The sequence below is a fragment of the Quercus lobata genome, chromosome 9, assembly GCF_001633185.2.
Source record: "Quercus lobata isolate SW786 chromosome 9, ValleyOak3.0 Primary Assembly, whole genome shotgun sequence".
Taxonomy (NCBI): Eukaryota; Viridiplantae; Streptophyta; class Magnoliopsida; order Fagales; family Fagaceae; genus Quercus; species Quercus lobata.
The window spans coordinates 10,177,391-10,190,123 of NC_044912.1; the positions used below are offsets into that span (position 1 = coordinate 10,177,391).

Here is a 12,733-nt window from a genome sequence, read left to right on the forward strand (position 1 = left end):
GCTTTCTTCATCATTAATGTTATCTTCGTCTGTGGGATGTAATCTCGTTATTCCCATCAATTTCTAAACTTAACTTTTATTATATAATATAATATGATATGATAATGATATGATGTGGTAGGAAAGAGAGTGAGAGAGGATCTCCACATGTACATGTGGTCAAGAAGCCAAGAAACTTGTTTTGTCTCCTGCTTTTGAAAGGCTTTGAGTGGATTATCACTCAACCCAGGCTAATAAATATATATAATTTGACTAGGTGAAGGGGTGGATGACATGTAGACATTCATAGAGAGATGTAGGCTGTATATCGAATATCAACGATAACTTGGTCGATCAATTCAGTTTATTCAAAGGAAATTTAAAAAAACAAAAACAAAAGTTGGTACCAAAATCGAAGAACATTCTATACTATATTAGCACCAAAAGTTGAGTATAGATATCATTCTGGAAATGGTCTAACCTAAAGTACCTGATCAAATGCATCTATGGCCAATTACAGAATTCCTAATAAAAGCAATAACTCATAAAAGAGAGATATCGAAATCACAGAGAGAGAACTATTCAAAGAGGTTCAAATCATTTTACAAAATAAACAATTACGGGGTGATTCCAGTTGTACATAGGAAAATAGTAACACCAACCAATCCATGATTGTTCTGAAAACCACTTATCTGGGCTGACACAATGAGCACATTGAGCAACAATCTAGAGGAGACAACTGTAAACATGTGAAATTAAAACCACAAAATCCTACTTGATTGTCTCTGGAAAAAAAAAAAAAAAAAGCAAGCCCAACTGGGGCCAGCAGCTATCAAGAAACCAAAAAAATGAAAAACTGTATTTTCTATTATATTGAATCAATGAATACAAGCTGTATATATATAAGCGTGAACAGTAACTACCTAAACAGACTAGGAACAACCTTCACACGTGCTATCAACAAACTACCTCACGTATCAACACTTAAAGCTTCTAATTAACAATTAAACTACATGTCGTCTATACAAAACCTCTAATGCAGAAACTAATGCAGAAACACTGTCGTTTTAGTTTTACTGCTCTGTGCTTAAGGCTTTGTTCTCTGCTCTTGCATCTGATCTGATATCTTCACCTTGCTTCTGATCTGATAGCTTCATCTTCTCATCTTTACTCTGATACTCCCCCTCAAGAGCAGCTGGTTTATGGATATTAATCATTCCCATCTTACAAGTAAGATTTGAGAATTGATTATAACCCAAAGCCTTAGTGAGCATATCAGCTAACTGGCAATCAGTTCTAACATGGTTCAATTTGATTACCTTCTCTAAAACCTTATCCCTAACCACATGACAATCTATTTCTATGTGCTTTGTTCTCTCATGGAAGACAGGATTAGAACCAATATGAAGGGCTGCTTGACTGTCACAAAACAACAAGGCCTCTCTTTCATGATGCACTCCAATGTCCTTGAGGAAATAAAAAATCCACACTATTTCACAGGTTGCAACTGCCATGGATCTGTACTCAGCTTCTGCCGAAGACCTTGAGACTGTGGATCGCTTCTTGGACTTCCAAGACACCAAAGAATCCCCAAGGAAAATGCTATACCCAGTCACAGACCTCCTAGTATCAGGGCATGCAGCCCAATCTGCATCTGCAAACCCTTTTAAATGCAAATCTGTGGTAGCAGAAAACATAAGCCCCTTGCCTGGTTCACTCTTCAAATACTGCAATACTCTTTGTGCTGCATCCAGGTGTGGTCTTCTTGGCTTGGACATAAACTGGCTAAGCTTGTGGACAGCAAATGTAATGTCAGGTCTTGTGATTGTTAAGTACAAGAGCCTGCCTACCAGCCTTCTGTAGTGGCTAGGATCCTTGAGCTCTTCTCCCTCAAACTTGCTTAACTTTTGATTTTGCTCCATAGGAGTTTTAGCACACTTACATCCTAACAACCCAGCATCATTAAGCAGCTCAAGAGTGTACTTCCTTTGACAAAGAGCAATTCCTTTGTCTGATCTAGCAACCTCCAAACCAAGGAAAAACTTTAAATCCCCCAAATCTTTTAACTTGAACTTATCATCTAGCATGATCTTAAACCTGTCAACTTCAGCCTTGTTATTGCAAGCTATCAAAACATCATCCACATACACCAATAGAACCATGAAAATATCACCACACTTCCTTGTAAACAAAGAATAATCAGCTTTGGACTGAATGAAGCCAAGCTGAATTAGTGTGCTTGAAAACTTGGCAAACCATTGCCTAGAAGCTTGCTTGAGACCATAAAGTGACTTGTTAAGCTTACAAACAACCTCCCCCTGGCTGTGAAACCCTTGTGGAAGAGCCATATACACCTCTTCATCCAAATCTCCATGGAGAAAAGCATTGTTAACATCCAATTGACTAAGAGACCACCCTTTGATGGCAGCCACAGCAAGAAGAACTTTGACAGAAACCATCTTAGCTACTGGTGAGAAGGTTTCAAAATAGTCCACTCCCTCCTTTTGGGTAAAGCCCTTAGCCACTAACCTGGCTTTGTACCTCTCAATAGAGCCATCTGCCTTATATTTAATTTTATAAACCCACTTGCAGCCAATGGGCTGCTTACCAGCAGGCAAAGGTGTCAATGTCCATGTGTTATTAGTTTCAAGAGCTGCTATTTCAGCAGCCATGGCTGCTTGCCATTTGGGATCAGACATAGCTTGGTAATAGAAAGTAGGTTCAACAAGAGAGGAAATGGCACAACAGAAAGTCTTATATGAAGAAGAGAGATGCTGATATGAGACATGAGAAGAAAGAGGATGAGAAGTACCTGACTGAGGTGAAGAAACAGGCATGACAGAAGATACTTGATTGCAATGGAATTCCTGCAAATAAGAAGGCTTTTTGATGGACCTAGAAGACCTTCTAAGTGGAATAGGATCAGCAATAGGTTCAGGAGGTTCTGCTGGCACCTCATCAAGAAAATCATCATCAATGCTATGATGAAGTTGAATAATAGAGTCATGAGAAAGAGCAGAAGAAGCAGGCTTGGACAAAATAGGATCATCAAGCAAGATAGGAATAGAAGGAGCACAAGGTAAAGGCAAGGATGTTGAGGAAGTAGAAACACTTGAAGATGAAGAGTAAGGAAATACAGACTCATGAAACATAACATCTCTTGAAACAAAAACAGAATGAGTGTCAAGATCAAAAAGTTTATACCCTTTGACATTAGGAGGATAACCAAGGAATATACACCTTCTTGCTCTTGGAGAAAACTTATTTCTATTGTGAGCAATGGTAGAAGCAAAGCATAAGCACCCAAAGACCTTGAGATGAGTGTAATTTGGTGCTTTATGAAATAAAAGCTCAAAAGGTGTCTTATCATGCAACAAAGGGGATGGAAGTCTATTAATGAGATAGGCAGCAGTCAAGACACAATCACCCCAGAATTGAAGAGGAACTTGAGACTGAATTTGTAAAGCCCTTGCAATGGAAAGTAGATGCTGGTGCTTTCTCTCCACAACAGAATTTTGTTGTGGAGTGTAAACACAGCTATGTTGGTGGATGATACCATGAGAATTTAGAAAATCTGACATATCAAACTCCTTGGCATTGTCAGTTCTTATGGACTTTATATTTTGACCAAACTGAGCAGCAACCATAGTGTAAAAAGAAAGAAACAAAGGCCTAACATCAGCCTTAGATTTCATCAAAAATAGCCAAGTGGCTCGGGTTGCATCATCAACAATAGTCAAGAAGTATTTAAAACCATCCAAAGTAGGAATTGAATAAGGACCCCAAACATCCATATGAATCAAATCAAAAGCACAAGAACTGATTTTATTATTAAAAGGAAAAGGCAGTCGTTTAAGTTTGGCCATAGGACAAACTTGACAATCCTTATTACAAGATGAGTGCAAAGAAGGAATAGCATGACTTAAAACTCTAAGTTTAAGGTCTGAAGGATGACCTAATCTTGCATGCCAAAGATATGTAGATTGAGAAGAGGTATTGGTGGAACTAGTTGCAGAGAGAGGAGGTAAGACAGCATTGAACTTGTGATTGACCAAGTAATCAGCAAGTGAGGAAGCAGGAGTATGTTGAAGACTGTCACATTGCAGCAAGTATAAACCATCAACTGCTTTGCCCACCCCAATCGTTTTCCAAGATAAAAGGTCCTGGATAAAACAATAAGTGGAAAGAAAAACAAGGCAATAAGGTTGAGAAAAGGTAAGGGTACTAACAGATAGCAAATTAAAAGTAAAAGATGGAACACAAAGAACATTAGTGAGGGTGAGAGAAGAAGAAAGAGTAACAGTGCCAATGTGAGTGACTTGTGCTGATTCCCCATTTGGCAATTGAACCAAGGACTGCATAGTAGCAGTAATTGAAGTTAACAAATCAACTGAACAGACAAAATGATCAGTAGCTCCAGTATCCAACACCCAAGTACATCTATCATAAGCCCTTCTATTGATCACTTGTGCAGAGAAAACACTGTGGGAAAGATCAATACCTGACATTGGCACACTGGCAGAAGTGGAAGAAGAAGCTACATTGGCCATGGAAGCTTGTTTGACTTGAGATGGTACTGCAAGAGATGAACTTGAAGCACCAAACAAGGCAAGAAGCTGTTGACACTGTTCAGGTGTAAAGGCAGAATTCTGGTGATGCATTGGAGAAGCAAAGGGCAAGAATTCTGAAGAGACTTGATGAGCCATAGAAGACTTATTCTTGAACTTAAACCCGGGTGGAAAACCATGCAACTTATAGCACTTATCCACTGTGTGACCAGTCTTGCCACAGTGAGTGCAAACTGGCCTGTCCTTTCCCTTGCCACTAGAATTAGTACTATGGTGATCATTGGACAATTTAGCAGCTAAAACAGTAGAATCCACTTTAACAACAGATGCATTAGGAATTGTCCTTTGTGTCTCTTCTTGAATTAACAAAGAGTAAACCTTACTAAGAGAAGGGATTGGATCCATAAGCAAGACTTGAGTCCTAACTTGGGAAAACGAATCATTCAATCCCATTAAAAATTTCATCACAGACTCTTTTACTTGCAAATCAGTGAGCCTCTTGTTAATATTGCAAAGACATTTACCACAAGTACAAGTAGGAAAAGGGCTAAGGTTCTGTAATTGATCCCAAAACACCTTCAACTGTGTAAAGAAATCAGTGATGGACATCTCACCTTGATGAAGTTCTGTGATTTGCTTTTGAAGATTGAAGACTCTAGGCTCATTAGTCTGAGCAAAACGATTCTTCAAGTCATTCCAGATTTCCAAGGCAGTGTCTTCATAGATGATGCTTGCTTGGAGTTTTGGTGAGACTGAATTGGTTAGCCATGTACCAACCATGTTGTCACATCTGATCCAAGCTTGCACATTCGAAGGAGTAGACACCAATGGTGATGAGAGAGTCAAAGTCCCATCAATGAACCCTAGTTTATTCTTGGTGAGCAAAGCTTTTCTCACAGCACGAGCCCAACCTGAGTAGTTCTCTCCACCTGTTAAAGGCTGTGTAACAAGAACTAGACTTGGATTTTCTGCGTGATGCAAGAACAGAGGGTCATCCATTGGTGAATCTTGTGGAGAAGAATGAGATGGATTCTCAGATTCTGTAGCACCATTCGTCATAGTAGAAACCATTGTTGACAAAACAATTCTCAAGAAAACAAAACAATTCTCAAGAAAAGCAAACAATTCTCAGGAAAAGAAAATTTCTCAAGAACAGGGGAAATTTTCTCGAGAAAATTGAGAAAAGGAAACTGAAAATACAGCACTGAAAAAGAAAACGAAACCCTAGAGGAATTTGGGAACCCGCTCTGATACCATATCAAGAAACCAAAAAAATGAAAAACTGTATTTTCTATTATATTGAATCAATGAATACAAGCTGTATATATATAAGCGTGAACAGTAACTACCTAAACAGACTAGGAACAACCTTCACACGTGCTATCAACAAACTACCTCACGTATCAACACTTAAAGCTTCTAATTAACAATTAAACTACATGTCGTCTATACAAAACCTCTAATGCAGAAACTAATGCAGAAACACTGTCGTTTTAGTTTTACTGCTCTGTGCTTAAGGCTTTGTTCTCTGCTCTTGCATCTGATCTGATATCTTCACCTTGCTTCTGATCTGATAGCTTCATCTTCTCATCTTTACTCTGATAGCAGCAACAATTATATTCGTTCTCCATCCATCCAAGTCTACAAACAAAGCCCAACAATTCCGAGCTAAGCCAAGCTTCGCATAAAAATGAACTAATAGGGATATTGAAGATTCAAACTATTAAAGCGTCATATTATGGGAAAAAGTGTACTTACAAATTTGTATTAACATTATTGAGTAGAACTTGATTATTTACCTACCACAAATCACAAATGGACAAACTTGGATTAGTAATGAAGAAATTTACCCCAAAAAAAAAAAAGTAACACTAAAAATCTCAAATTTTAAACCTCAAATTAAATGCTTCAACAAAACCTTTTTTTTTTTTTTTTACTCTTTCTACAAGTACAAACTATTTTATAATATTTTTAGGCGTAAATGCACTTTTAGTCCCTACATTTTGACGTTTTTCCATTTTAGTCCCTACATTTTATTTTTTCCACTTTTAGTCCCTAAAACCAATTTACGCTTTCCGTTTTAGTCCTTGAAACACTATTCTGTCACCAAATTAACGGAAAGACTGACGGATTAATAAAATATTATTAAAAAAATTATTTAACATTTTTTATATGCCAAAATTAAAAAAAAAAATTAATTACTCAATTTTAATTTAGAACAAAAAACAAAAAAAAAAATTATTTCCTTTCAAACAAAAATTTTACTTTTTTTTAATTAAAATGATTTTTTTTATTCCAATCTTCTTCTTTTTTTTTTGTTCAGAAGAACATTCAACTTTTAAACCCTTTTCTCTATCTATTCTCAAACTCTCTTTCTCCTCACCCTGATCTGATTCAAACTCTGACTGACCCAAACTCTCTCTGATCTCTTTCAAGACTCAGTGATGAGGTCGCCGCCGTCGAACTCGTTCAAGACTCAATGATGAGGTCACCATTGCCATAGAAGAAAGAAACCCCAGAAGGTCTACGTTGCCATCGCCATTTCCGTTGCCATCAACCCATCGAACCCATCAAGAAGGTCCATTGATTAGGTGTATGAAACCCTAGAAAGAAAACCCATAGTTCATTTCTGTGTAATTATGGCTCCGTTGTACAAAACCCAGTCACCGATTCGGTATTGGAGCCCGATATTGACCAGCGGCGAGCAGATCAAGAGGCTGATCTTCGAGGTTTTGATCATGGAGGCCGTGGGGTCTTGATGGCGTGAAAACAATGGGAAAAATTTGGAGGCTTGCATGTGGGTGTTGTGAACATGGATCGGTGGTTGGGTCTGCTGATGATTTTGGCTTGGGTTGTGATTTGGGTTTCGTTTGTGTTTAATCTCTATTTGTGATCTGGGTCTGTGTTTGTGTTTGGTCTCTGTTTCTTTTCTTTTTTTTGTTTGTGTTGTTGTGATCTAGGTTTGAGTTTTTGGTTGCTGGATTTGTGTTCTCGGTTGCTGGGTTTGATCTGGGAAGAACACGAAGAACTTGGATTTGTGTTCTCGGTTGCTAGGTTTGATCTGGGAAGAACACGAAGAACTTTGGGTCTGTGTTTGTGTTTGGTCTCTGTTTCTTTTCTTTTTTTTCGTTTGTGTTGCTGTGATCTAGGTTTGAGTTTTTGGTTGCTAGATTTGTGTTCTTGGTTGCTGGGTTTGATCTGGGTTTAAGTAATAATGTTCTTTTGCTGGGTTGCTATTCTTTTGCTTTGCTAGGTTGTTATTCTTTTGCTTGGGTTTGATTCGGTGGTGATCTTCTGGAAAAAAAGAAGAAGATTGGAATTAAAAAAATTCATTTTAATTAAAAGAAAGTAAAATTTTTGTTTGAAAGAAAATAATTTTTTTTTGTTTTTTGTTCTAAATTAAAATTGAGTAATTAATTTTTTTTTAATTTTGGCATATAAAAAATGTTAAATAATTTTTTTAATAATATTTTATTAATCCGTCAGTCTTTCCATTAATTTGGTGACAGAACAGTGTTTCAAGGACTAAAACGGAAAGCGTAAATTGGTTTTAGGGACTAAAAGTGGAAAAAATAAAATGTAGGGACTAAAATGGAAAAACGTCAAATTGTAGGGACTAAAAGTGCATTTACGCCATATTTTTACAAACTATTGTTGTGGCCAATTTCTTACTGTTTCTTATCTAGATCCACCATCAACATTACTTTTTTATTTACTAATAACCACTCGCTACATTAGTAGTTTGTAAAATTTTTTGTAAAAAAATTTGTATTTCTAACATTTTCCCTAAATAAAACTTCAACTAACACACTTTTAGTAGGGGTAAAATTGTCTTCTCAACCAAAAAAAAAAAAAAAAAAAAGGAGTAAAAGTGGAATCTTGTAAATTCCTAAGAGCAATGTTTTGACAATTTTCAGATCTCTCTATAGTCTGTAACTAGTTTTGTTTTGACTTTTGATACAAGTATTGTATTGTTTTAATACAAGTATTGTACATTAATATGAAAAGCACACACCCAAATATAGCAAAGTAGCTCATGCCTCTAAATTTGTCACAGAAGTGCAATTTAAGTGTTATATGAAAATATCAAAACCCAAACAAGCAAACCATTAAAACAGTAGATGGTGAATTACATATTTCAAGAAATGCAAAATAAAAATGACAATAATTGCTTTTTACTATACAAATCTACAACAGAAATCCCACGGCATTATTTACTAGAAAAGAAAAAATATATATTATCAAGAAATCTAAGGCCATTTTTTAGCTAAATTGCACTAAACTTTCTCAACTGAAGCATTGATATTTTAGCATCTAAACTCATTCTGGTTGAATGTTTGCCTTTGCCCTCTTGACCCCACCAAATGCTTGGAACGAAGATTGTGTTTGTCATGGCCATAATATCCTGTACAAAGCTTCCAGAAGAGAATAATGACTGGTACATGCTCAACAATCCAGTAATGTAGCCCTTGCTCAGGATCCAAACTTTCTTCAAATTCTTTGGGCATCCCCCAAAATCCCAATTCTTTGAGGTTTTTCAGATGTTGGATTCCGGAAGGAACCTCTTTAAGTTGCGGACAATACCCAATGGAAAAAAATTCAAGAACAGGCAATGTTCCTTCATCTATCAATAGCGTATGCAATGCATTTAAGTGTCTAATCCATAGCCACTTGAGTTTTGGAAACCCTTCAGGCTTAAAATGCAAATGTTCTCCGTTGTATGCTTGGTGTGAGATCATGAGCTCCCGTAAGTTTTGTAGATTTTGAAGGACTTTCAATGGGTCATCATTTAACCTAGACCATAAAATCTTTAGTTTGACCAGATGTTGAAGTTCTGAAATCCATTCTGGTAACTTCTCTAATCGCCCCTTTATATGCAGGTTTTGAAGAAATTGTGGTGGGGATGAAATGAATTTTAAATCAACTATCTCATCTTCGCTAATTAAGGTTACATCAAGAGATTGAAGGCGGTTCATATTTTCAATAGAGGCACACAAAGCCGTCATGGTTTCCTTTGACAGGTTTTTCACGCCTAGCTTCCTCAATTGTCTTAACTTTCCCAACTCTTTAGTAAGATCAACCCCTCCATGATTCAACTCCACATAATACAACTTTTGCAAGTTCTTTAAACACCCAACTCCCTTTTGTATCTTTACCCCTTTTCCCAAAGTCAAACTGTTTTCTTTTTCAAAATCAAGATTGAAAGCTACAAAATATCCTAGCTTACGAAGGTTGTTGACCTCAATTGGTATATCAAAAACTATGGACTGCTTTAGATCTAGAGTCTCCAGATTTTGCAACTTTCCTATGGATTTTGGAAGAATTTTAACTTTGGTATTTCTTAAACTTAAATACCTTAAATGAAATAAACTTCCAACATCTTCAGGAATGCAATCCAACAAAGCATCTTCAAAATCCATGACTTTCAAAAGCTTGAAATTAGCAACAAAAGTACTCATAAAAGACTTTGGAAATTCATCAAGATTGAAAAAAAAAAAAAGAGAGAATGAATATGAGTGTTCCCAAATTCCTTTAATACAACATATGAAACTCCATCAATTGACATGCGTCGAGTTAATCCTTCAAAGCGAGACTCTTGTTTTGAGAGAACATGACAAAAACTCAAATCCTTCATCTTTCGAAGCATGATCTTACGTAAGATATCATCGAGTTGACATTTTATAACTTTCCCAGATATGTCACCATATGATTCTTGAACCAAGCTTCTGTGGATTAATTCAGTCAAGTATTCTTGTGCAACTTCCTCAAATGTTTTACCCTCCAATTCCTTCACAAATCCTTCAACTATCCATTGTCTAATCAATTTGCTGCACCTAATGGAGTAATCCTCTGGATACATACCAAGGTATAATAAGCAAGATTTGAGGTGGCATGGCAAGTCTTCATAACTTAGGGACAAGATTTTATCAACACCTGTAAGATGGGGATTTCTTCCTAACTCAAACCCAACACTATCATGCAAGTTTTTCCATTCAAAGACAGTTTTGTCTTTGGTTGACAGAAGACCACCTATAGCAACAATTGCAAGTGGTAAGCCTTTTCACTTCTCAACAATGTCCTGAGACAATTTCTCCAATATTGGGGGACAATGTCCTCCAAATTCAAATTGGAACACCCTTTTGCAGAATAGCTCCCATGCCTCATCAGGAGTTAGTGGTTGCAATTCAAAAACATGAACATGTGAAGATTTTTTACAAAAACTAGCCACCTCCCTATTACGTGTTGTGATCATAATTCTACCACCCTTATTATTATCAAGCAAAGCATGTTTTATACCCTTCCAAAAGTCAATTTTCCATACATCATCAAATATGACCATGTACGTTTTTAGCCGTAAGTAATCTCTTAATTTACTTACCAATGATTGTTCGTCCATTGTGTCAATTTCCAGCATAGGAAGCTCCATTCTGGCCTCACGAAATTGCTTTATGATGCTCCTTAATAGATCTTGTGTGTTATAAGATTGAGACATTGAAATCCACGCATAGCATTCAAAGTGTCCTCTAACCATTTGATGATCATAGATTTTTTAGTTTCATTAATAGATTTAATGGTGTTAAATAAGGTGTAAGAGAGGTGAGTTTAATATATATATATATATATATATATGCTGAAGTGTTGTATTTATTGTTACTACGCTTCTATAGAGCCACATCAGCGGCTACATTATTCACGTATTTTTTACTTCTCATTTTCTCTTTTTAAACTTTTCTTCTTCCTATTAAATATATATATATATATATATATATATTCTCCCTATTTGTTCACACCTACTATTACACTTCCTCTAACTTTTTCTGTTCCTCTTTGTTACACACCTATTGTTACACTTCATCATTTTCTCTTTCTTATATTTTGACTCTTCTTCTCCCCCATTTTATTTTGTATAAATTTGATATCATTTCTCTCATTTGATCCATATTTTCTCACACAAAAACTGTGAGTACTCTCTCTCTCTCTCTCTCTCTCTCGGTAAATTTGTGTTATTTCTTATAACTCTAATTAAGATTATTAATGATTTTTTTTATATAATAAATATGTGTTTTGGTATTGTGTTTTTTTAATTTCCCGTCACAAAATCTTCTCTCTCCCTTTTATATCTTTGGTTGAATTTTGATTTAGGTTAATACATGGTATTTTTTGGAATAAGAATTTGAGTTTATATCAAAACACATTCTACGTGGCTATGAATTTGGATATGCCTACCAATTGTTTGAGTAATAAATTATTATAAAATCTATATTATTCCTTTGGTTTCATTTTAATTTTGGTTAAAATAACATTATAATTTTGTGATGAGTTTTGATTACTATGATAATCTTCTTATTCTTTAAGAGATAAGAAATTTGAATAATAAATTTAAAACTTATAAAGTTTAGTTGTATATTTAGCAAATATAACACACTACAACAGAAGTTTAGTAATCAAACACACAAAAAAATAATAGAATGATATATTTGTAGAGATAAAAAGAAAAAAAATACTTGTAGAAATATTTTTAAAAAATAGAAAATACTTTAAATAATTGTTACTTTTTATATATTACATTCCATTACATAATATTTATATATTCTCATACATCACGTGGGTTTGTGGCTAGTTTATTTTAAAAGTAACAATCTAAACTAAGAGGGAGGTCAATGTAATTTGAGCAAACCTTAGGAGAGGTCAATGCATTCCCCCACACCCCCCCCCCAAAAAAAAAAAAAAAAAAAAAGCTAACAAGAGTGGTCACTATCTCCAATCCACTTAAACCATACTTATGAATAGCGTAGGAACATTCGTACAATAGTAGAACTTGCTACTACTCAAACCCACAATAACATGGTCACAAGGATTTCTTACTACTAGACCACCTTCACTGTAAATTCCTCACTTGATCGAACTCCACGTTAATAAAGTGACATCCCAATTTATTGTTAGTTGTCAATGTAGTTTTATCAGGCCTTAGATTTTTCAAGTTATTCAGGTCACTTGTTTCTCTAATTAGAAATTCATCTTTTTGTTAGGAAAAATTAATTTCAACTTTTTTTTAATGTATTTCTTGCAGAAAATTTTTTCCTACGACGGCACGTCAATCGTAATGTGTTTCTCGCCATCAACTTTTATAAAATATTAAACATCGGTAATAACCTAAATCTCTTCTTCAACTATTTTTTAGAATT

The 12,733-nt window shown here is 35.4% G+C and overlaps 2 protein-coding genes across 2 annotated transcripts; both read right to left on the reverse strand.

Annotated features, from left to right (window-relative positions):
- Positions 1 to 8,854: 8,854 nt before the first annotated feature.
- LOC115961196 (disease resistance protein RPM1-like) lies at positions 8,855 to 9,967 on the reverse strand. Its single transcript, XM_031080215.1, has one exon. The coding sequence runs from the start codon at positions 9,965 to 9,967 to the stop codon at positions 8,855 to 8,857; it is 1,113 nt and encodes a 370-aa protein (XP_030936075.1).
- A 436-nt stretch (positions 9,968 to 10,403) lies between these two features.
- Positions 10,404 to 11,004, reverse strand: LOC115960276 (putative disease resistance RPP13-like protein 1). Its single transcript, XM_031079073.1, has 2 exons — positions 10,927 to 11,004; positions 10,404 to 10,845 (listed from the first exon to the last, which is right to left on the reverse strand). The coding sequence occupies exons 1-2, from the start codon at positions 10,972 to 10,974 to the stop codon at positions 10,609 to 10,611; spliced, it is 285 nt and encodes a 94-aa protein (XP_030934933.1). The 5' UTR covers positions 10,975 to 11,004; the 3' UTR covers positions 10,404 to 10,608.
- Positions 11,005 to 12,733: the final 1,729 nt, after the last annotated feature.